Source organism: Pyrus communis, chromosome 16 (genome assembly GCF_963583255.1).
Source record: "Pyrus communis chromosome 16, drPyrComm1.1, whole genome shotgun sequence".
NCBI lineage: Eukaryota > Viridiplantae > Streptophyta > Magnoliopsida > Rosales > Rosaceae > Pyrus > Pyrus communis.
The window spans coordinates 14,429,074-14,453,772 of NC_084818.1; the positions used below are offsets into that span (position 1 = coordinate 14,429,074).

The 24,699-nt window shown below is 37.0% G+C and overlaps 3 protein-coding genes across 4 annotated transcripts; 1 reads left to right on the forward strand and 2 right to left on the reverse strand.

Moving 5' to 3' along the window:
- Positions 1-1,867: 1,867 nt before the first annotated feature.
- On the reverse strand, positions 1,868-5,794 carry LOC137720001 (O-fucosyltransferase 39). 2 transcript variants are annotated; one of them, XM_068458991.1, is made up of 10 exons: positions 5,507-5,794; positions 4,731-4,793; positions 4,563-4,644; positions 4,356-4,426; positions 4,173-4,261; positions 3,867-4,070; positions 3,455-3,725; positions 2,925-3,152; positions 2,590-2,787; positions 1,868-2,340 (listed from the first exon to the last, which is right to left on the reverse strand). In XM_068458991.1, the coding sequence occupies exons 1-10, from the start codon at positions 5,630-5,632 to the stop codon at positions 2,131-2,133; spliced, it is 1,542 nt and encodes a 513-aa protein (XP_068315092.1). In that variant the 5' UTR covers positions 5,633-5,794; the 3' UTR covers positions 1,868-2,130. The 2 variants fall into 2 exon arrangements, with proteins under 2 accessions (XP_068315092.1, XP_068315091.1); XM_068458990.1 differs by having other exon boundaries at positions 4,731-4,826; positions 5,507-5,792.
- A 3,571-nt stretch (positions 5,795-9,365) lies between these two features.
- Positions 9,366-12,198, forward strand: LOC137720405 (Golgi apparatus membrane protein-like protein ECHIDNA). Its single transcript, XM_068459473.1, has 6 exons — positions 9,366-9,505; positions 10,347-10,403; positions 10,512-10,715; positions 10,856-10,915; positions 11,234-11,360; positions 11,923-12,198. Exons 1-6 carry the CDS (start codon positions 9,491-9,493, stop codon positions 12,009-12,011), a joined length of 552 nt encoding a protein of 183 aa, XP_068315574.1. The 5' UTR covers positions 9,366-9,490; the 3' UTR covers positions 12,012-12,198.
- Positions 12,199-14,761: 2,563 nt separating this feature from the next.
- Positions 14,762-21,525, reverse strand: LOC137720506 (phosphoglucan phosphatase DSP4, amyloplastic-like). Its single transcript, XM_068459583.1, has 14 exons — positions 21,386-21,525; positions 21,228-21,297; positions 21,085-21,129; positions 20,301-20,403; positions 20,016-20,092; positions 19,848-19,924; positions 19,579-19,659; positions 19,064-19,196; positions 17,969-18,028; positions 17,581-17,637; positions 16,925-17,020; positions 15,914-15,973; positions 15,676-15,783; positions 14,762-15,271 (listed from the first exon to the last, which is right to left on the reverse strand). The coding sequence occupies exons 1-14, from the start codon at positions 21,409-21,411 to the stop codon at positions 15,140-15,142; spliced, it is 1,125 nt and encodes a 374-aa protein (XP_068315684.1). The 5' UTR covers positions 21,412-21,525; the 3' UTR covers positions 14,762-15,139.
- Positions 21,526-24,699: the final 3,174 nt, after the last annotated feature.

Below are 24,699 nucleotides of genomic sequence, written 5' to 3' on the forward strand. Positions count from 1 at the left end.
AGAGGAAAACCATTTTCTGGCATTATGCCAACACCGTAACCGTCGCCTAGGACGGAATCTATCTCTTGCCCCGTAGTGGAATAGGAACCACTAGGTAAGTACAAAACCATTGAACATATATATATTTGAAAAGCAACTTCATAGACAACATTATATGCGTCTTTCCGTATCCTTCAATCAAGTTGGATGAGCCTGAGAGGGTTGTCAAATGTGCATTCTTAGGTACGAAGTTAGTAAAATAGCGTCGCTCACGCAAGATGGTGTGCGTGTTAGCACTATCAGTCAGCCAGACAACTAACTTCTCCATTAGTCGTAACTAGAAATAAATTAATTGAATCGGTCACATATATAAATATAATTTCATTCATTCAATTAATCAATCGAGAAATAATATCCATAATTCTCGGGTTGGGCTGGGGCTGCAGGCCCGTGAATACCCTACCAGGGCAAGGGCCTGGGTTGTCATGCTTGAGCAGTAAATCCCAAAGGGCTACTTTAGTGTGGTCCAAGGCATCAGATGATGCCGCTCCCATGTGTGCTCCACTCGGCTAGTGACAGCGAGCCGCAACCAATACCGCATATTTCCTAGGTTCTTTTTTTTTTTTTTTTTTTGTTCTTTTTCCGACTTCGCTAGGGGTTGAAAAGCCCTAAATTGCTTCTAATTTATTTATATGCTTTGACTCACAAATTCCACATAGAAAAATAATAATTGCGTAATGCATGAAACGTGTGTGTGTGTGTATATATATATTGACAAATAAATAAATCATATACAATATATATCAGAAGGAAAATATAAATATAGGGGGTTCATGTATCATGGGGAATGTTTTGATGATTTGTGAATGTTTCAAATATCTTACTTTATTTTAAGCATACTTAATTGGCAGAAAACAAAGAAGAGCCTTTGAATTTTGTAGAAGAAAATCTCCTCCTATGATCCTTCAGTTCCTTAGCTTCTGGTAAGAAAGTGCTAATAACGTGTTGTAGGCCTAATTAGCTGAACTATTCTAGGGGAATATAGAGGGGGAGGCCGGCGGCAATAAGAGAAAAAAAAGAGAGATTTTATTGTGAGGTGTGTGTTGTGTTACCCCATTGTGGCTTTATTTATAGTAGTATGATACGTTAAATCCTTACCTTAATAGGATTACAACTCTAATAGGATCATATCTACTAAAGAGAATATTCCAAGATATACCTAGATACACTAAGATTTACACAATCGTATTCTTATTTTAAATATGAGTGCAAAATTGCACGTTTTGTAAGGATTGATCATCGAAAGATGTTTTCTAATAAATCAAGTACACACAATTTTTTTCTTGACGTGAGAAAGAATTAGAAGCAACGCTACAGCCACGCTTTAATCACTTTTTATTTTTATTTTTATTGTATAAAAAATAACTAAATATATATTTCAAACAAAACATATATGACAAAATTTCATTAATCTCGTTCTCATTCTGCTTTTTATCCTTCATAGCCGATCAATAAGTCAGTAGAGAAAACTATAATCTCTGGTACAAATTATCATGAGATGTAAATGAGAAGTTTTATGTTCGACTTTTCTTTACCAAATTATGCTAATCGAGTTAACCAATCTCCAAACTCCAAAGTATCAAAACAAAAAACTAGGGACGAAAAGAATTAAGGGACCAGAATGGAAACCCACAAAAGTTAGGGCAAACATGAAACTCCCTCATTGAGTAATTTGATTGAGCCCTCATACTGAGTAGCCTATTCTTGGCTTTTAATGAAATTATATCATATTCTTTTGCCTTTCATTTCATCGCTCTTCCCCTCTCCATTTCGATACAAGAATACGAAAACCAGCCTCCAAATTCCTTTTGTCCTTCAAGGTTGTAGAGAATGAAACAAACACATCAACAAATATTACAAGTTTACAACCCCACTTTTACACTATTTTTTCCTCCCAATACATCCCCACAGGGCCACAAGCACCTATCACACCTATTGCACCTTATCGAAAGATATTAGCTATGTAGTTTTACGAGTAACGGAAATGGGCATTGTTTTTTTATTTACCAAATAATACAAGTCTCAAAATCTAGTGGTACCAAATAACGAGATGTCAAACTCGCCATACCCGCCTTCGCTGTGACATTAAACTCATGCCTGGCACATGCAGTCCGGAGCAGGATACGTGTATATGGACTGCTTAGGCTTTCTAATCCTGATTTGTCCTTGCCTGTTTTCGTGCCCTTTTACCACCGACTGCTGGAATTCCGACCAGCTAAGGGTTTTGTTTAGGAAGAGTTGCCCCAATAGTGGCATACTCGGCCTGATGGTCTTCAAGTTCTCGTAAGTTCGGTGCCCTACCTGTTGACATTAATTTCTTCTTCGTCAGCATTCTATGAGTTGCAGAACATTATGATATGGAGAGCATGTGAAAACATATCTACAGTTCACCAAATTGCAGTGAACATCTCGTGCCTTCGTGTAAGGATGGGTGCTCAAAGACATTATGCAGGTGAGTGACTACCCTCACAAGTTGAAAGTACCAGCCATGGCAACAGGAATATATGACATCATAGAATTGATAAAAAAAAATTTATTTGGAAGTCTTACCAGTGCATTGTGCATGTTTCCTGGGGAAGCAGATATGAAGATATCGCTGTGCATGCTAACGTAGTAATCAACCGCTGCTAACAGAGAAGCCTTTCCTTTGATTTGGGCCCGTTCTTCTGAAGAAGCAAGGCTCTTTTTATCTTCCATAAGTGGAAACACTTTTCGCAAAGTAGCAATCCTAGCTTCCCCACCGTATACCTGAAGAAAACAAAACGAAATTGCGAATTAGACCTATGGTAACCAGAAACATTAGATTTGAATTTCCTAACTGATATTTGCCCATTCACTGGATGAGACTTGGCTGACATGAGTTGGATATAAGGAACACTAATAACCTTGTGGGAAGCAAGATAGAGGCGGGTATTGTTGTCAAATCCTAAAGCCGCAAGAAGCAATCCAATCTCTTCTGGAGTTAATGGACAACGCCCCTGACTCCTCAGCTCCTCGTCCGTGAACTGGGAGTTAAGGACTCTTCCCTGCCAGATCACTTGTCGGTATTTGGCCAGAGCCAATTTTTCAGCTTTTCCACCTCCAAAATCACAGGCCGAATGGGCTGCCATATCCTGCAGAACGAAAAATAAATCCAGAACATAATTTCCATATTGCAAACACAAAATTTTCATACTTTTCAACAGTTACAAATCAATTGTAAGTTGTTAAAGTGGCACATAATGTGTTACAAATACAATCTGTCCATTGTTTGTGTACCGCAGAACATAAAATACTGCAAGTTAGACATCGATTGTTTACATATAGCAGTTCCATCCACCAGCAATGCCAGAATTTCACTGTGCACGACACAAATTTTGGGGAAAAATAAAGGAGTCAATCTAAATGGATGTGAATCAAATTATGAGGGGCAAACCTTATCAAACCGTAGATGCAGCACAACAAATTTCCCTGCCCCTTGCTTGTCATTCACATTAGGCATCTCCTGCAAATAATTGGAACTAGCTCCCCCACTTTTGCTAGAAGGATATCTAAGACGGCTGACCAGAGCATCTCCAAGAGCTCTAATATGAGGGACAAACTCTAATGCTTGAAAGTTGACCTTACAGCGTAGTCGTTGGATGTCCATAGGCAAGTTGTCAAATGTCAGGCGGTGCGAGAATGGGGCAATAGCTGCTATTCCATAACTGAACCACATACAATTCAGCATATATGAAATTTAAGATATGAAGCCATAGTTTTCCATTGACTTCAACAGCTACTAAAGGTCTGAAAATTAAACAAGAAGAACACTATAATTTAAGCCAACAAGTTCAGGTGACACTGACCTCTGAACTAGGGGCAATACATTCTCTAGATACCAGTTTGCTGAAGCATGGACAGGTGCTGTCTTAACTCTCGTAGCTCGGATGGCAGTTGCATAGTACTCCCTTGTGCTCCACGAGAAATCAGAAGGGAGCTCTTTAACTATTCTAATATCATCCTTCAATACATTAATGAAATGATCAACATCAAATATATCCATGAAGGAGCTGCAGAGAAAAGAACCGGTAGAAGAATAAGTACCAATAAGGATTCAAGAGATAAAGACATGTATAATGCAAATATAAATCAACGTTTGCTTCTACAAATACCTTGAATCTCGCCATACAGGATTCACTTCAAGGTACGGGATCACAAGGGTTGCATTCAGTATTTTAGCAACTGCTACTGCATCACATATCTACAAATAAAATAATTTTAAGAACTAGCCAGGTGGTTATACACAACTTTGAAACAGATACAAGTTGGATGAATTACAAACTTTTAAGACCTACCCCCATCCTCTGCTGGTTCAGCCCTCCATCAAGAAAAACTTGGATAAATCCCTCAGATTTTTCCGGTAATGCTGCATGAGATAAAAGAATCAATTGCGAAAAAGTAGCACTTAACATTGTAAAACACATTAGTTCTGCAACCTACAGTAAAACTACTTTAGATACAGAGACATAACCAAAGTAACGCTGTTTTCCGTAAACACTCACAAGGGGCAACTGATGATTCTGCACAAGGTTTCCATGATTCCTTAGCCAATGGTGTCCATAGATCCGAGAGTTCCCCTTCTGACTACACAAGGTAAAGATTTTTTTTTTTAATCTTTTCAGTCTAATTTTATGCGTACAAATCAGTCAAACTAATAAACTCTTACTCACAGTTTGGCGTTGTAAAGCACTCTTGAGAAGGCGTAGGTGCTTAGATTTTGGAACATTCCACTCCTGAAAAGTCGACTTCGTCATCACATCAAGCCCCTAAAAGAAAAGCAGTATTTAAATGATCCTGATCTTTGCAACAGGTGGGAAATGCACTTATATATCACTAATGGCACACATATCTACTTGCACAAACATCGCATAACAATTGATGGGCGCCTCGGCATTTCGTTTTTGTAAATTTTAAGGCCCTTCCTATTCTTACAAGTACAAACAATGTGTTCATGATCCCAAGCATACAAAACAATTTCCATCTTAACCTCGCTTGGCGCCATTCACGGGTCCCAAAATTTCTAGCGGAGTTAATCAAATTTCATCAATGTAACAACTTTTTAATTCAGCTTAGTGCCTAACCCAACAAGTATAAGCGTTATTTGGAGTAGTTCCGACATCATAAGACCGACTCATGCTCTAGCTCTAGCATGTACGCCTTAATTGCTATGATAATCTTTGTTCCTCAGTTTGTCGGTGATCGAATTTACAAGAAAAATGGCAGCAGCAAACAAATCAAAGCAAAAACTGCATGCAATCCCTCTAAGAAAAGGAAATTACCGTGTTGTACAGCATTAGTAAATTGAACAATAACCAAAACCACTAGAAAAAGGCCAGAAAATCCCTCTAAGAAAAAGCAGGAAAACCTCGTTACCACTTACCGAGTACGTGGAAGGGGAAGTATAATCCAAGGAAAACAGGTAATTAAAGAAGAGGAAGAAACATACCGAGTACATGGAAGGAGAAGCATGGCCCAACGGACTGAACAAAGTGGGCAAGAAAACTGGGAGGAGAAGGAGCAGAAGAGCACCGAGAGCTCCTCCTCTGGGAGAAAACTGAAACTGGACCACCATTGTTCCAAAACTTCAATCTGAAAACTAAAATCTGGGTTTTGCTCTGCACTGGAAACTACAAAGACCCAGAAACAAGACCGAGACCGAGACCGAGACCGAGGGAATAACGCGACTATAAATGTAGCGGCCTACAAAGCAGATGGGAGAGCGAGCGAGAGAGTAAAGGCACTTTGAGAGGACACCTGGACTGCTTGCTTTGTAGTTTGGATTGATAAGCGTGTCACTCTCAGAGATAAAGAGCCTTTTTTTTTTTTTTTTTTTTAAGGGCTTTTAATCGAATAAAAAATAATGAAAATACTTTGGAAATTTTAAGTTTTAAGAAAAATGACAAAATAAAGAGTAAAGTAAATAGTATCATGATTAATTTTTTAGTGTAAAAATATGATTTTTCGTTAAAGTAAATAATACCATAAACTTTTCGTTAAAGTTCCAATAAAAAAAAATTGCAAAACAGAGTGCTTTTGTTTGCTTTCGGACCCCTCTGTTTAGTTAAACACATAGTCCCCATTGCTTTCCAAAATAAAAAAAAAACCCAAGGGCGGCTTGTGGTTACCTTCCAATTTATATTTTTAATACAAATATATAAACAAAAACCCTAAATTTCTTTTTTTCTGTAAAAAAATAATAAAAAAAATTACCATACAAAGATTAATTGTCACACACGTAAATGTGTGATAAGATATTAACATTAATTGTAGGACTCATCTAATTTTCTTTCCTTGGTTTTTTTTAGGGGGAGAGAGTGATGAGTGAGGGGATAATTGCAGTGTACAAGGTTTGCAAATTGGAGCATTGGGTTCGCTTCTGGGTGAGTATCTCTATGACTCTTTCATACTTTTTTTAGGGTATCCCTATGACTCTATGTACTTGATGGAATAAGATCTTATCCAAATCTTTTTTGTGAAGGATCGCGAAAATTACTTTATCTTGTTCGTTTATTTAACATCCTGCAGTTAGAAATTTTTTTTATTTTTTTATTTAAAATTGAACACAAACAATACTTGATAAAAAGTAATCGAACGATGTCCGATAAACAGATAAGATAAAACTGCAAAAGAGATCAGGAGAGGATTCTCATCCGTACTTAAGGTACCGTTTGGTACGTGGAACGGGACGGAACAGAGTGGGACAGGGCGTTCCGTCCCACGTTTGGTGCGCCTAAAACGGGTGGAACGAGCTGTTCCACGGGACGAGTTTTGGGTGAATTTTCGTTCCACCTCACCCCCTGGAACGACTCATTCCACATCCGTGGAACACAAAATTATAACCTCTCCGTCTCCTTCTTCTTCCTCCTTGTTTTCATCCGAGGGCATATTTGCTCCCGCTCCGTTCTGTTCCGTCCTATCCCGTCCCGTCCCGTCCCGTTCCATTCCGTTCCGTCCCGTCCCGTCTGCATACCAAACGATACCTAATAGATTGGCTTTTGGTGCTCCAGCCAGGCAGCACCGACACTACAGTCAGTTAGTAACTGTTCAAATTTTACATGGATGGAACTGGGAATTACATCACATGGGATGTTTCGGTTCTTCCAATCCAACGGCTTCGTGTATGTTATTTCTGCATGTTGTAGGTATATAGAATAGAATGATCTTTCTAACCTAGATTGGAAGGATTAATTTCGTTTAGCACTACAATTAACAATATTTCTCTGCATTTATAGGTAAGAATTTTTAGATTTGAATATTTGGAGTAACGGGATCAGATCCATTAGTATATAATATATCTTTGTATAAAAAAAATAAAAAGAAAAATTCACAAAGTGGAATTGAATCCCTCCAAACAAAATGTGCAAATTTGTGGTGGCTCAGAGATGCTTCGCTCAATTGTTCTTGTTTTCTAGCATTTTGGTATTTGGATATTCTCCAATGTCCAAATTTGCAAACCTCCCAATCTTATTGAACATAGCCATAACGGGAACTAGGGTAAGGTGGTTGCTTTTGCTTGTGCCTGCTGTTGGAGCAACAAGAAATGAATGCTGATTTTCTCCATTCCTCCCCCTGACCCCAAACCTCATCTTTCTTACATTATTGTGTTTGGAGAGCGTTGCGGTCACCCGGCCCACAAAAAGAGATTTTTTAGTGTATTGGACACACGATCCAGTATAATAAGTGTAAGGCACAAAGTTCAGTACAATACAAGTTTAATAATAGTATTTTGGTACTTTTATTTTGGTATTTTTATTTACAAGTGTAAGGCACAAAGTCCAGTACAATACAAGTTTAACAATACAGGTTTCAGGGGGCAAAATGAAATCAAAATCGAGTTTCAGGAGGCAAAGCGGAGCAAATTTTGATTTTCAATGAATAAAGTAGCAACTTTTGAGTTATAAGAAGTAAAGTGAAATTAAAATAGACTTCCAACGGATGTGCTAAAAATAAGCCTTTTTTGAAATTGGTTTTTGGATACAAGTGATGTTGTAAACTTTTGATTGTTGCCACTTCATAGTGAATGAGGTTGTCATACTACCACTCATAACGAAGGAGTAGATTCTCTCCATTTTTTTATTCCCTCTCATTCCCTCCCCTCCTCTTTGAACCGGTCATGGTTAAGTCATGTCAACATCTTATATTAATTTTTTATTAAAAAAAAAAAGAAAAAAAAAGAAGAAAGATAAAATAGAGAATGTGAGAGGAGGAGATAGAAGAAGATGAAAAGAGAAAGAGAACCCTAATCACTAACCCGTGTAATCTAGGGTGTGCTTTTGTAACTTCACTGACCATATGGTGGTGAACATATTTGAAACACCTTAACCCGCTGGAGTCCTCAAAACCATCCATTACTTTAATACTCTATTTAGTCGGATGCCCACCCTAGCAGACTTGACATATTGTAAACGAGTGGTGCTATCCACAACCAGTTTTTACATCTCACACCCGTTTCTAAGTTTCTAACGATTGAATCGAATGAATTAAAAAAGATTAAGGGACAGAACTTAATAAGGATGTATAAAAAATAGAAAAAGCGTTAAACTATTGTAATGTAAAGACAAAAGAATTGAATTGTAACTGGCCTAACTCACATTTGAAAATTCTACACTAAGGAAGTTTCATGAGGGAGTTTTTAAGACCGCATTCGAAAAAAGAATCTAAGACAATGGACCTAATAATAATGAGGTTTAACTTACAACCACCAAAACCACTTAATCTTGGTGGTGGTAATGGTTTCAATGATGTCTGCTGTCACCAAGATGAAGATCTAATATGGATGTTGTTGCGCTCTGGGTTATCCTGCACCATCTTCTACTTGGTCGTCGTCGGCAAATTTGACGATATTCAGTGATGTTGTTGATATGGTGCCATTATGAGAATCGTTGATATCACATCCATACTTGGTACCAGTACCTCAATTTAACATTGTTATATGACGTTAATCTTTAAGTTCACATTATACGTATCGTTCCGTGTATTGTATTGTTTTTAAATTGCTCATATCATACTTTAATTTTTCCTTTCGTTTAAAAGGGGACTAGCTAATAGCTTACCTATGATGGTCTACCATTTTAGAAGCCGAGAATACTCACAAAGACATTTCATTAGGGTCAGGAATCGAAACGTATACAATACCTTAATTTAATACTTAATGTTCCCACCCACGTTTACTTTGGACAGGGCCAAGCCCATGTTGGGCCCAATTTAGTTGAGATGAGGCCGAGGCCACCTGAATATTGTGAAAATAAAATAAAATAAATATAAACAAAAAAACAAAAAAACAAAAAAAACAAAAAAGGGAGGCTGCATCTAACGAAGCAAACGTATTATAAGAGGAAGAAGAAGAGGAAGAAGAAGAGAGCTCAGAAAATTGTTGTTCGGAATTCAGACAGGAGCGGAGATAACCCCATAAATCCACAAGCTGGGAAATATGGATCTCAGCCAGGTGAGTTGACTCGTTTCTTCAATTTCTTGCTTACTATTTCCGATTTCAGTTGCTCCAGTTTCTCGGATTTGTGGGCCATTCGTTTCTGGGTTTAATGTTGGGATTGAAAGGGTTTTTGGATTATTACTGGATCTGGCTTATGCGTTTTGCGTTCTTGTTTGGTTGCTGAGAAAATAATGGAAAACGATTAGAATATTAGCTAACATTTCATTTGGAAAATTTCCATGGTAATCTCGATTTCTGATTTTCTTTAGGTGGATGTTTTCGTTGATATGTTTTGAGCTTAGTAATTTGTTTGGTTGAGTAGAAAATTGTGGAAAGGGAGAGGAAATTGAGTATCATTCATTAATGAGGCCTTGAATCGCTACAATTTATACTGAATTTTATTTTTCGTAAAGATCCGTATGGTGCTTGCTGCTTAGAGGAGGTCTAGCATTGTGCAGGGACTTAATTCTAATCTGTTGTATAATCGGCAGCTAAATCTAATTTTCGAATAGGAAAGGTTTTATTGAAGGGAAACAAAAAATAGGAAGAGGGCTTTTGTTGTTATGTCACCCGAAGAAAGAGTTCAATTTCAGAGTGTAATATGTCGCAAAAGGATTGAGTTTCTTATCAAAGGTGTTACATTATTTGCCCTTACCAGAAAATAGATAATAATATGAATGCGACTTTGAATGTGAAAACTTCCCTTTAATTTTGGCCCTTTCCGGTGAACTTGGGGACTCGTTATGTTGTGGTTGAAAGTAAGATGGTGTTGTTTTGAACTCGGGGACCCATTATGTTGTAACCATTTTTCATTTTTGTTTCCGTTTAGCTAATTCTACTCTACTTTCATGTGCAGCCACAAGGGGAAAACTATGCCAACCCGAAGACATGTTTCTTCCACGTTCTTTTCAAGGTCTAGTATCTATAGTTTTCTTGTTTACCGTTTCTTATAAACGAAAGATTGTCATTTAAATGTGTTGCCTCCTTCACTAAGTAACATTATGTTCCTTCTCTTTCACAGGCTGGAGCATTGGCTTTTTACATACTTTCTGCCCTCTTTTTTGATAACTTTGTCATCATTTTTGTTGTGACTGTTCTTCTTTCTGCCCTTGATTTCTGGGTAGTTAAGAATGTTAGTGGACGCATCTTAGTTGGGTTGAGGTGGTGGAATGAGATAAATGATCTTGGTGAGAGTGTGTGGAAATTTGAATGCCTTGACCAAGAGGTTAGTATTACCATCACAAAAATCTGTATTATCGTTTTCTCTTCCCTTTGTTACTAAGCTCAATGATATAAGAGTGTTTACTGTTGACTCTGTTACCACCTGACTATCATCCAAGCTGATCCTTACTTGTATGTCTTTAGTCATTGGCCCGGATGAACAAAAAGGATTCATGGCTCTTCTGGTGGACACTTTACATCACGGTAAGCAAATAAGCTTCAATATAACAAGTGGTGCAGCACCAATTTTCGTTTGTACGATTTTTCATAAAGATTTATACTGATAAATTATATGCATTAGGTTATAAAAGTAGATATTAAAAGCATTGTGTTACTTGTGTGTTCTACAAGAAGCTGGATGGATCTGCTTGGAGTTGAAGATGATATGAATAGAATTGAAACTGAAAAAGTATTTTTAAAATATATATAGCAAGGTCCACTGTGCATGTATGTAAAAGGTGCACATAGTTGTGAACTGTTTTATTTTGACGTCTCAAGTTGCTGTTTTACATTTTTGGGCAGGCTGTTGCATGGATTGTGCTTGGAATATTTTCTCTAATAAAGTTTCAGGCAGATTATCTCCTCGTCGTAGGAGTGTGTTTGACCCTTAGCATTGCAAATATTGTTGGCTTTACCAAATGCCGGAAAGGTATGGAAGCATTGATTTGATTTTGTTGTTAGATATATGGATATATAGGATATTTTTCTGTGTTTTGTGTCGCAGGATGGATAGGGTTTAAAAACTATTGGGACAGATTACACGAAAACCATTTTACATGAAGTGCATGTTATGCTGGACGCATATCATGTATCCTATTACAGTGGTTGGTTCGGGATTCTACTTATGTTGGGGCGATCTTAATTGATGATAATTGATAAAACCAACAAATTTGGAACCACAAAACCCAAACATAAAACTCAAGAATGTGGAAAACTCACAAATAAGACAGAACCCTAAAAGTTTTCTTTTATACCCAAAACATATGAACGGTATGTATAAATAAGTAGATGATATTGTACTATAGCTATTAAGCTCTCATTCTTGCAGGTAACACGCCTGTTACTCATCACCTACAACTGTTAGATTGGAATAGTTCCATATTTGAAGATAGATTCACTAGTTGGCTTTCCTTTTTCTTTCTCCCCGTAGTGTTTGATGGGATAATTTGTTTTCATATTCTTGGTTAATAACACTTTGATTTTGCTTCCAGACGCGAAAAAGCAGATCCAACAGTTTGCCTCCCAGACCATTGCATCCCGGTTCTCGTCTACAATACAATCAGCATTCAGTGTCGTCTGAGTCAAGCATGCAGGAAGATAGGAATATTTTGGAACAAATGAACTTGTGCAAGAGCGTATACATGATCCACCATATTGACCGGCAATATCCTTGCTTCTTTTTGAGCTTTTGTAGGGATACAAAGACTGCATGTTAAAGGTTTTGTATTGAATGTTTGATATATACATTGATGCAAAATTTTACATAACTTTACCTTTTTTAATCATAGTTTGTATGATAAAACTGTGTCCAATGACCCAATATTGATAATTTCGTTTTTAGTTTTTTAAATTTTTTTTATTAAACGATAGATTTGTTAGATTAGATGTTAGATTAGCCACTGACAGGATTAAAACTTACACCGTCATGCAAGGGTTCAACACTTTTCCACCACTGTGATAAAAGGGTCGCTTGATAATTTCGTTGATTCTTTTATCATTCTACTTCTGGCGAGGGGGATTTAAATTGACATGTTTGTATATCTTTGAATTTGCTAGAGCCCTCCTCTCTCCAAAACTACTTGTTTGGTCCTTGTATTCTCAATGAAATGAATCGTTTTTGGAAACAAAAGGCCTATGCGGGTCTTGCCTCTTGGCTGGTAAATTCCGCGCGGAGCAGTAAATTCTATCGAGGAGATGGTGTGTATAAGCTGTTTGCGTTTACGCTTCACAGGTTCTTTTTCTTCCGACTGTCCTCTCGCAAAGTGACGGCAGGTATAACGACCAGCTTTCCCGGAGTTGATTCTTATCCACTATAAAATAGCCAAGCCTTTCAAACCGAAATGTGTCCAATGTTTAGGTATAGAGTGATCTTTTAGACCTAATCAAAGCAATGAACCGACCGTTAATACAAGTTATTTTCAGCTCATAAAATAGTGCAAGTCAGGGGAGAGATCCAAAAGGCCTAGTTAAGGTCAAACCTAGAAGATTGAGAAGCCCAATACCCAATTAAGGATATACCTGAGTGGGATATACCTGAGTGCTAGAGTGGACCGCTCACTAGCCTAGTCTGACTGAGCAACATAATGTACTTTCTGACCCCCAAAGACACGTGGGAAGACTGATAACTTTATGGCCCAAAGTTTTAGGAGTAGGCCTACTCAGACACCAATCAGACCACGTGTCAATCACCAATCTAAAGCAAAACTCTAGGACACGACATAAAGGTGGTTCGCCCACTGTTTAGAATGACATTTTTGATAAATCAAGGCTAAGTTGGTTGCTTGGTATGTATTGATCTAGAAAGACGTGCCCTAACTGAGCAAGCATCACTTCACGCGCCGAATGTCGACTGATGGTTAAAGAAAGTTCCAACCCGCTAGTCGATGCATGTGACACATTAAATGCTAGAAATGTAGGAGTTTTTTTTTTTTTTTTTTTGGGTTCATGGAGGGCCTATATAAAGAGGTGGGAACCTCTTGTAAGGTGGTTGGACGACTAAAGAGAGAAAAAGATAAGTTTTTAGCTGAACACTCTTTGTAACCTTTAAAATCAGTACAACTTGAGCAACACAATGAATGTAGTCCAGTTTGAGAAGTGAACCACTTAAATCTTGAGTCCTTCATTTCAATTTCAATTCCAACCTACTAAGGGCTTATTATTTTAAGTTTGTTAACCTATAAATTTTGAGCGTTTGACACCGACATGGGACTAAAACTATAAAGTCTAAACCCTTCAAGATGATTTTGCATTCAAAACAACCAATCTTGTCAATAAGTTGTAGAAAATTGAATAGAAGCGAGATTTTTCAAACCACCAGACTTTCCTTGCTAACAAACGCATTCAATTTCTCTGATGCGTCCACTGCGGAATCTGAAGGCCACCACACCAAATGGTCACGCCCGAGATCACTTTGTAAACACAACCGAAGCAATTAGTACTATTTTCTTTCCTTATTTGAGCTTTGAGAAGTCTTATGTTTGGGATGATTCACTCATTCTCTACTGGTTTTCTTGTTCCTTATCACATTGATGGTTCGGGGAGGAAGGAGAACCAAAACGAAAACAATAAAAGAGTAGCAGGAGAGAAGGGTGCTGTGGTATTTGGATCTAGGGGCGATATTGGGTCAAATGCTCGGAGATCCAATTGATGGTTCGGGGAGGAAACGATAGATTTCCTTGAAGGAAGAAAGAACGATACAACTGAGAAGCAGCCAGCTACAACTAAATCACAAAAAAGTACACCAACAACACAATCTGGTGGTTCCGAGGAAAACAGAAGCGAAGCAGCTGTAGAATCCGATACCAGAAACCTCAACAGGTGAAAAGAATTATACATCAAACAAAGATACAATACTAGTGCAAGTACACGGAAATGCAACATCAGGAGTCCACCACGCATCTAAGTTAACAATTCATGTCAGCAGTTTCCCAGTCTTGTATCAACACATGAGTAACAAACGCAGAAAGCAGAAAATTTATCGATCACCACAAGTAAACAAAAAGTTTCTACCTAATGATAATGAGTAGGTCACTAAAACAATTTCCCTTTTGAACTTACAGATGCCAACGTCTCACATCAAACCGAAACATGACCCATGAGCCCAGATACTTCATAATTATGCTACATATAATTCAAAAAACAACAGAAAGGAATTCAACAAACAGTTTAACATAATTCACAAAATCAAGCTCACCACAAATGGTCTCCTAACAGAAACTCTGAGAATATTGTGATCTCTAATAACCTCTGCAGAATGCAATTTACCATAATCTGTAATAAGTCTTGAACCCCACAATAGTTGAGTTTACGGTTTAGGGGTCAAACAAATATAAGTAGAATTTTGTGCCAGTACCGATTATTCAATTATCATCAACCTCTTAACAAACTCGCATCAAATCTACTCAAACAAATAATCATGAAAAAAGGCTGTGGAAAATTCATGTTGAGCAGGACTTACCTCTACCACAATCAAACACAGCTTTCCTATCTTCATCCTTCTGAAAAGATCTCTACAACATTTATAAATCAGGTCAGTCAATTTAAATTCCGCTCCTCCCTTTCTATTATTAAGTTGTTGCTGGAATAGGAATTTACATTTATTGATCATTAACTATACCACATTATTTCATATATGTTAACACATAAGAATAGGGAACTCGTACAGTTACTACTTTACATGCTAGAACAACTGTATTGCCCTTTTGTAATTCACTCATCACTGGGACAAGATTCGAGAAACTGTCTTATTTTCAGTCGTTCCTCTGTTGTAAGTTGAGGATCATCACCAGTCATCCTCTTCCGTATGGCCGCACTAGCACTGTTAGGATCCTCCTCAACAACCTGCACGAGAAGCTCAGCCAATGAGAAGAAAATTGGTGCGACCTGAACAATTAAAATCCATTCATGCGATCAAAGTTTCTAATCCCACAAAGTAAGCAGCAACTTTATAAAACTTCCTTTCCAATTTCCCCGAAACATATCTGGCATTATTTAACAAAGAAAGAAAGATATCTGGCATATTCTTGATGCCCAGTGGCCAAATTGCTTCCTTATACAAAAAAATTATGTGCAGACAAAATTTTCCAAAACAAAGCCCTGAAGGGCATTATATCTTAAGATTTTACCGTTTTCTTCCTGCCTCCAATAGGCAAAAGAACCTCAAGATTGTTTTATAAAGGAATATATATCTATATTTTCCTTTTAGATTATTTAATTATGTACAAAGACTCAAAGCTGAACCTTACATGAACATAATTGTTGACATGGCCATCCTTGTTGGGAGAGGTGAAAGGCTCGTGCTTATTGTGCGTCCATCCACCATCAATAATGTATTTATATTCATATCGTCCTTCCTGTAAAGCATAAGTTCATTTTAATAAGCTGGTCGATGAATAAAACATTCAAAGTTTGAATGTTATGAAAACCAATGCTGAACCTGAAAGACCAAACATAAGCAAATTTTTTATTCAGAAAAATCCTCACCGGCAATTTCCTCTTGAGAAACCATGAACCCTGTTTGTCATTAAACTCTAAAGGAATCCTCTGGACAAGCATCACAAGCGAAAGTCACAGATTGAAATGAACACAAACCGTAAAATATGTATCAGTATCACTATCACCAGAATTCCAACAGTTGAAATTATAAGATCTTAAGCATTCAAAATCACTATGTTTCATTTATCCTCAATAAACATAGAAGTAAAATGGAAAACTTCTTGGCCATTGCTCAAAGAAGAAGCAACTACTTTTTCACCGCACTATTCAAGTCAACAGCAGTTCTGTTCTTATGATGTTTGAACAAAAACTTCAATATGTCTATGCTTTTTCATGTCCAATCCCATATAATCTTCTTCAACATCTTGATGATATGTATTGTTAATTATTCAAATTTAATGGATTGCTTGCTCAAATCGAACCAAAGTTTTACGCACAGGCACATAATAGATTGATAAGAACATCATGAGCCATCACTGGCTCTCCTGTCATCAGGTCACCAACTTCCTTGACCTTCCCGCACAGAACAATCAATCAATCTAATGTATGTGCACCACAATGACATATTATGTCTTGTAGTGACCCAAGATGAGTTTAATCGTAACATCTGTATCCTATCTAATAAGCCGCGACTTGGACCTTTACAAATAGGGATTAAATTCTTTTACTAGGACATGCAAATCTGCTTTGAACAATATGTTGCAACAGCTCTACTTGTTTCTAGGTCATTTGGAGAACCACATGCTTTCTTAAGGTGCGAGCATCTCTATACATGATTATATACATATACTCTTCTTATAAGACTAATCTTCCCCATCATCTCTATCACATTATCTTGAAAAATGAGCATCGGAAAAGCAATACCCAAGAGTCAGTCCAAAACAGTCCATACCATACTACGCATTTAGAGATAGAAAGCACTATACATTAAAACCACAATTTGAGGCTATAGCAAGAATAGAAGTCTGCCGCTAAGGTTGAAATAAAAAAGATTACTACCTGATCCCATCCAATATCAAGTCCAGAGATTTCCACTGTAGAGCAATTATCACCTCCCCAAGTCAACGTGACAACCTTTTTTGTCATGCCTGTAAGCTTTATACGAGAAGATATGTGACATGTGGATTTTTAATAACTTCCTCTTTACATAACAAAAGAAGACAGATATCAGATCAAATGAACTTAAACTGTTTCAGAGATAGATGGAGATGGTAAATTAGCGAAAAATCTAAAGTCTCGGTGCTAATTGTTAAAAAAATTCTTTGGGTGGCAAATGCACATAACCCGAAAGTCCGGGTGGCTTGTGCAAATTTCAATAAAAAAACAGAAGAAAGGGAAACTATCCACCCTCAGTAATTCATATTACTAATGAATTCAAGCATTAATAAATGAAAACAATCACCAGCATGCATTTACCACCTGGCAATTTTGGCAAGATTTTTTCATTAAGGAATGGATCTATTACTGTATTGCGGTTGAATACTGCTCTAATTTCTAAACTTTCTATTAAATAGATAGTCACCATGCACCCTGAAACTTTTACAATATCATCATATTTTCAAGTTGAAAATTGATACATGTGAAAAACTGGTAACATGTAAAGACGACTTAAGCAATTATTTATATAAAATAGCATTAAAGAAAAAAATACTCACAATATCTGCAGTAGCATTTTTTATAGCATCCAGTTTTGGGAAGCACGGACGTTTTCTCTGCATTAAATCCATAGAAAGATACTTCTGAGACGTTATGAAGTTCCAGATTAATTCATGCAGTACAGCGGCTTAGCTGTCATATCATTGATTCAAACTTTCTGAATCTTTTTTCTTCTGAAAATAGCAATGTCTTACAACTACATAAAACTCATTAATGATTTTAAAGCTTGACATGCAAGGTTCTCTCAAAGATTTGTGAATACAAAACTAAACTTCTAGGATTTTCATTTTCACTAAATAAAATGCACAGGAGCTCTTTTACCAAAAAGATATGTTGTATTGAATTATTGATAAATTCCACATCAGAATGAGTAAAAAAAAAGGTTACCATAAGTAAATTGACAGCATCTGTAAGTTTGTATCCCAGTACCCAGAACATGTAAGCCAACTGCCATCATAACAACATTCAAGAACAACGTTAAAATGAGATAACCAACACACCAGACTGATCTGTGTAATGGACAATTCAATAAGTATATATGAAATGAAAGACAATGCAAGCTGTATATTAAAAAAATTGATGTTACTAACAGTTCTCATTGTTTTTTCTTACTTTCAAAGACTTATTTGGATATGCATTTATTTGTGTATGCCTGTCTATTGTTGCTGGCTTCATATGATTTAAATGATTTTCTAACAAATTTACTAAATTCTTGACTGTGTAGGTTAAATGTTTCGCATTTAACATTAAAATAATACCACATCTCCCCCTACATAGGGAATTACTAATGAGTGTGTTTCCCAGACCTGGCAGTTTCTTGAGGTATCTTGAGAGACTGTAAAGACAACTGAAAAAATTTCTTCGCAGGATTGGAAGCATCTGTCAAGAGGGCTCAAAAACTGCCAGGTCTGCGGATGGTCTAAAGAAAAAAGAAAATTTTTAGCTGCAGGGAAATATGAGACCCCATGCGGAAAACACACGTCACATGGGTTCACTAAAATACAAGAAACTAAAATAGTCCCACATTTTCTCCTTGTCTAAACAGTATGAGCTTTCCCTTGTACGTAATCTACTAACATATGTTTTGGCTTTGACAAAAAACTATTCCTACGTTTTAGGTTAATTTACTAAAACCTTTCCCCCTTGTTCATTTTTCCTGGTCCACTTACTAATAGTAAACCTTGGACGTCAAACAGGTTCATTTTAATTCGTATTGAACTAAATACAATTGCATTAATTCTGGCTGAAAAAAAAAAAAAAAGCCGCAAAGTACTAAACACAAACATAAATGGTCATGGATGAAAATACGCATATCAAAAGCACAAACGCATAACACTATTTTATAAGTAATAAGAAATTGATAGGCGGGTGGGTGAGCTTCCATGTGAATGGTTAAATCCATTAGTTCCATAAGGTGTCTGCTATTTTACGCAAACATTGGGAAGAATAACATTATTTTTAAATACACCATTAACAACATACCACAGCTGCAGGAGCCCTTCCAAGTCCAGCAGTGCAATGCACATAAGTGACACCTCCATTTTGATTTATGGCGTTATATAATTTGCTAAGGACAACAGGAAGCCGGAGACGTAGATCATATGAATCAAAGTCCCTGCAACATCAAACATTACCCGGCTGAATATATGAAGCAACTATACATGTATTGTGTCATGTGTGCTAATGTACATGCTCATCCAGACACAGACTCTCCCCCAGAGAGGGACAGAGAAGCACAGACAGACGAATAATTAGTAAATTTCTAATGAAAAAAAACTGTATGTGAAAGTTCATAAGCTGGTTATTGATATTGCTCTCCAAACAACTAAAATGATCATTCGATATGATTGGCATGGATAGAATTGGGAAATAGAAACTTAAGTTAACTGCTTCTACTTTTCAGTAATGAGAGACAAACTATCATGCTTCAATGTCAGAAATTCATCCAGAAAACGAACAACAATAAGAGAAACACCAAAAATTTTCAAATAACTGACCTTATTTCAGCACGCAAGTGCTCAATGTCATCAAATGTTTTGACATACTCTTGAATGGCACCAATGTCAACACTAAAATATCTGGAAGTTTTAATTAAGGAAATTAATGTTTAATTTTCCTCTAAATAAACTTAAATTGTGACAGTTGCCTCAAATGGCCAACACATTACAAATATTACCTCATGCCTAATGAAGTGAGTCAAGTGAATTTTTTTCCAGTAATGAGTTTATGGCAAAAGAAAACTTCGAAGACAAAATATTCAGGATACTCCAAATCTGAATCTTGTTGCAAGCAAAATATAGTCTTCACGCCGATGCTTCGAAGTTTGTCAACATCTTTAGGAGTCTGGTTATAAGTAAAACGAAATACTCGGTCTAGGAAACTTTAACAATGGATAAAAGTTGTTACTATGACCAGTTATAAAAACAATGATCACCTGTAGGCAAGACCCCACAATCAAGTCTGGAAGTATGAAGTTGTAGTTTATACCTAGCTCATGCCTATAGGTCAAGACTGCATCAAGATTATATGAGAAATTGTTAGCTATAATGACAGAAACAAAGTAACAATAAAAATGTAACACCGAAAGAAATCAATCTAAATTCTAAACACTGTGCACACCCTCCAAACCAGATTCCAACACTGAAAAATCCTACAATTTCATATCTTGTTTCTCAGTGTACGAGCCATTCCTATGAAAACTTCAAGCATTTTAACTTACCAGCACCCATGGCTTCTGTCATGTTATTACTATATATCTCAGACTTTTCCTCTTTCGCTTCAGCACCACTTGTCTCAGCACTAGAGGTGGAACCAGAAATTGCCTACAGAATCACACCAAGTAGCATGATCGACGACAGATACGAGACAACATGTCTCACAAATTGAACAACCAATTGAATGAAGGCATGCATACTGCTCATCCCCAATTACCCTACAGAAAAACACATAGATCCACAGAAACTACTTAACATAATTGGGCCATCACAGTCAAATGATATTGTGCCAAAAGACTTATATCCTATCATGCACTATGTCACCCATTGATGCTTATCAATGAGCATAATTCATACCCTACCAAGTACTATGTCATTACTAGGAGATACAAATTATGGTCCAAAGGCCTATATCATATGCGGGTTAATATCTTAGCACGTCAACAATGAATCCATTATCCACTTCTCCTAAACCATGACAATTTACCACTGACTTTAGAAGCTTAAACCAGTAACACAAGGCTGTTAATTCATTTCAAATTATCTTCTGAGAAACACCGAACCCCAAATTCGGAAAATGATACAGCTGAAGTAATTTCAATTACAAATGACACAAAATGCATTCATAACTGCTTCCATCTCCCAGACTTAATTTTCATTAACACAAGAAAAAAATAGACAGAAAAACTACCCAAAACAGAAACCAACCCAATAAAATAAAAAAAAAGACAAGTTTATAAGATCCAAGCATGAAAAAATCACAGAAGCTTTCAAAAATTCTTAATTTACCTTGACGGCCATGCTTCCGGGTAGATCGATGCAGCTCATTGTTCCCTGCACTTGAGTGAGAGAAGTTGGTAAAATCTGCAAAACATTCCGTACCACGCCTGCATACGCAGATTATATGTAATGGGGGAGAAAGATGATCATACCAGAGTTGCTATATAGAAGGAAGGCCTCCTGGGACTGCTTCCGAAGCTCCGGAGAGGCAAAACAGGGGATCTGAAATTTGGAAAAAATTGAAATGAAAAAAGATTCATTAATCGGTGAATGTTTATGGAATATGTGTGTAGGGAAATGGATGAGAGACCCTGTGAGAATCTGGAGACAGTTCATCTCTGATCACAGCAATAAAAAAGATAGATCTTCTTTCGATCTTAGAGAGAGAGGAGGGAGAGAGAGCTCGGTGTTCCAACTGACGACATATTGTTGTGTTTGGGTTTATATAGATGTTTGCTTGGCGGAAGAAAAAGGGAGAGAATGCCCATTTCCGAGATTCTCAAAAGTGCCACTATCTGAAAATCAATCACGTATTCAATTGAAAATTTGAAAGTTTTTAATAGATTTATAAATTCATGCAGTTTAAAGGAGTTTAATTGGTTTATAGAGATTTCATAAAAAAATTTGATTCAATTTTCTCGAAATCTCAGGAGAGATGAGACATTTGTGAATACTTAAATTGCACTAGGGAATCTCTTCAGTTCTCTCGAATTCCTAAACTTTTTACAATTCTTTAAAATAAATTTCTAATTGAATACACCTGGAATGTTATAAACTTCTTTGAAGTCATAATTGAATAAACCTGGATTTTTAAGGAATTTAATAAATTATCTTAAAATCCTGATTGAATACACGTTGAATTTCTGAGAATTACTTAAAATCCTGATTAAATACCCCTAAATTCATTAAAAGAATTAAAATCCTTCAAATTCTCAATTAAATACACCCTTATTAAGTAGAGACTATTTCAGCCCAAACCCAAGATTTCAGGCCTAAATAGTAACCTTTTTGTCTTTTGGTGTTTGCATCATTCCCCGTTAGTCGCAGACATGCATTATTAATAAACGATGTTCAACCATCTTCGCTCTTAATAACTTTAGTACATATTATGATGGACTTCGAGTCATGGGAGGCCCAAGGTATTCGAACTATTAAGCCTAGTCTCTAATATTATCCTTTTGTATTTCTTTTTTGGTTTGCTACGTGTTGTAATCACTGTATTAGTGGTCTCGTAGGGTAAGAGTAGGTTCTCACGTATTTAGAACCCTAGCTACAGTTTTTTGGCATATGAATGAAGAAGAGTATTTTCTTATTTCCTTTCCTTTTCCTGCGTATTTCATTTTCTTCCTGCTACAACATTGTTGTGAGCCCATCAATTAGTTTTCAGAGCCTCCTTCGCCATGGGTAAGAGGGCTGCCACAGTAGAGCCTTCTTCCTCTGTGGAGGTTTTCCTAGACCCAAATCAGGAAATTTCAGACTCCTTAGCAACCTTGGTGGCTCGACAAGACGGTTTCCAAACGAAAATCGCTAATATCCATTAGCTATTGTCTATGCAAATAGCCCAACACTCGACCTTTCAATTTGCCATCTTGGAGGAGCTTCTGCTTCTTCATGCTAGCGTAGGAGCTCCAGTAGTGACGAGAACCAATTTTCGGTTTGCCTCAGCGGGTCCTGCTCCATAAATTGGAGGTGTTCAAGCTTTTGGGTTACAATTATATAAACCAATATATATCATTGATGATCATCACTTTGTAATTCCACAATTCTCTATATCCATTGTATTCAAAATAGATATTTGTCATTGGGTACCCATGCCCTTACTTGGATTTTATTATTTTCTTAAGCTCTTTTATCTCTAATAAGACTTTTGCTCGAACAAAACTTGGGTAGCAGTTGTTAACCAGGATGCGGTTTACTAGGGCATTGGAGGTTTGTATTTTGATGAAGAAGGCATCGACATGGGGCAAGTTGACATCTTCCAAGTCTCGGTTTGAGAACATCAAGATATTGGAATCGATGGCTAGTGGCTTGTTGATGGAAGCCACCATTTTTGGCTTCTTGCAAGCTGCCTTTCTTTCTCTCCAGGTATTTCCAAGTATTCTTGCTTGCCATATGTGTAATTAACTCTACAAAATGTTTTCTACCTTGGGCACAAGACAAGGTGGAGACCCAAAAGCCTTTTGGGTTTCCTGCAATGTTCTTCTAGGGTAAGAGGTTGAGGCGATTCTTTAGAGGTCAGATCAATTACTTTTGTCCTTCAGGTAGCCAATTCTTTGAAATAGGAAATAGCTTCCTTTAAGTTTTCAATGCACGCTTTCATGTTGGCAAGTCGAGTGGGTTCTATAACCAGCGGGCTTTGTCGAACGCTTTCCAGAGACAGACAGATTTCCATGACGTTCTCCTACATCTCATTTATAACGGTGACCCCATCGTACTATTGGTGGCCATTGCCATGGAAGATGACAAAGCTGATGTTGTTAATTGAACTCTCATACATGTCAATGGGTAAACTGATCTGGCCGACAGGAATAAGAGTTCACTCTCAATGAAAGCACTAATTGTTGGAACCAAAATTCGCGCACTGTGAGTGGTGGGTGTGTACAAACTCGAGCAACCTGCAAAACAGTAAACATCTGTGAGCAAGCCTAAGACCAAGAGGGGTATGCTGACCAAAGGCTCCGATAATCAAGTTAGTGAATGAGTTTAGACTCAAGCAGTAAGTAGGAAAATTCAAGTGTTTAGACTACGTTACCAGAGATGAACCCTAGATGGGTGTATTCATATCGTGGGAGATAGACCTTTTTAGGATAGAATCCTCGTTCTAAGCTAGGAGGAATCCTAGAGAATGTTTAGGAGTAGATATTGCACCCTCTTAAAAGTTGTGATTATTTGTAGTGCACACCAATATCCTTAGATTGTAGGAACTCGAAGACTTAAAGGATCTGATTGTGTTCATATTCAGATCAAATCGTGCATTTTGCGGAATAAGTATGATCATCCAACAGTGTTGTAAGGACTCTGTCTATTGCCCTGGAATAAGGTGATGGTGACATTGCTACTCCTTCTGATACACCTGATAGGGAACTTACCACACACACAAACGGGTTAAAAACTCCTATGATACTTGCAAGAATGACAAGGATATTGTAGTATCAATGGTTTTCGCAAGGTCGTTCTCCATAGGGATTATTAAATAAATCGAAGCAAACCAAATTCCAATTATATATTGTGAAGCAAAAAGTTGAGATGATTGATTTTTATGACCTACTTAAATTAAAATGAATTTATTTAATAAAAATAAACTAATTTGCAATATTAAAGATGAAGGGGAAAGAAACTGTTTTGGAAAAATCAAATTAAAAAAGCACTAGGGTTCCACCATCACCTAGCAATCCTATGTATTTTTACCAATTACTTATGATCTACACATGCCATTTTGAAGGTTAGTTTTTCCTAATTTATATTCTACTTGGAACCTCCAACATAGAACGTATATCTAACATGCAACCCATTTGGACGTTCGGAGCAAATCTGAACATGAGAGACTCATTATGCTTTATGAAAACCCTTTGAAAAACCATGCAACCCTTAGGATGTGGTGTTCATCCTAAGTGAAATTACAAT

What these genes read in the sequence shown, in the direction of transcription:
- LOC137720001 (XM_068458990.1), bottom strand. Translation starts at nt 5,632, where the DNA reads ATGGTGGTCCAGTTTCAGTTTTCTCCCAGAGGAGGAGCTCTCGGTGCT. An exon ending in AGAATCATCAGTTGCCCCTT is followed by an intron (nt 4,427 to 4,562) that starts GTGAGTGTTTAC and finishes TATCTCATGCAG; the next exon opens with CATTACCGGAAAAATCTGAG. An exon ending in GTATTGCCCCTAGTTCAGAG is followed by an intron (nt 3,726 to 3,866) that starts GTCAGTGTCACC and finishes TATGTGGTTCAG; the next exon opens with TTATGGAATAGCAGCTATTG.
- LOC137720405 (XM_068459473.1), top strand. An exon ending in TCTTCCACGTTCTTTTCAAG is followed by an intron (nt 10,404 to 10,511) that starts GTCTAGTATCTA and finishes TCTCTTTCACAG; the next exon opens with GCTGGAGCATTGGCTTTTTA. An exon ending in TTGAATGCCTTGACCAAGAG is followed by an intron (nt 10,716 to 10,855) that starts GTTAGTATTACC and finishes GTATGTCTTTAG; the next exon opens with TCATTGGCCCGGATGAACAA.
- LOC137720506 (XM_068459583.1), bottom strand. Translation starts at nt 21,411, where the DNA reads ATGAACTGTCTCCAGATTCTCACAGG. An exon ending in GACAGAAGCCATGGGTGCTG is followed by an intron (nt 20,093 to 20,300) that starts GTAAGTTAAAAT and finishes ATCTTGATGCAG; the next exon opens with TCTTGACCTATAGGCATGAG. An exon ending in CAACAAGATTCAGATTTGGA is followed by an intron (nt 19,660 to 19,847) that starts GTATCCTGAATA and finishes TAAAACTTCCAG; the next exon opens with ATATTTTAGTGTTGACATTG.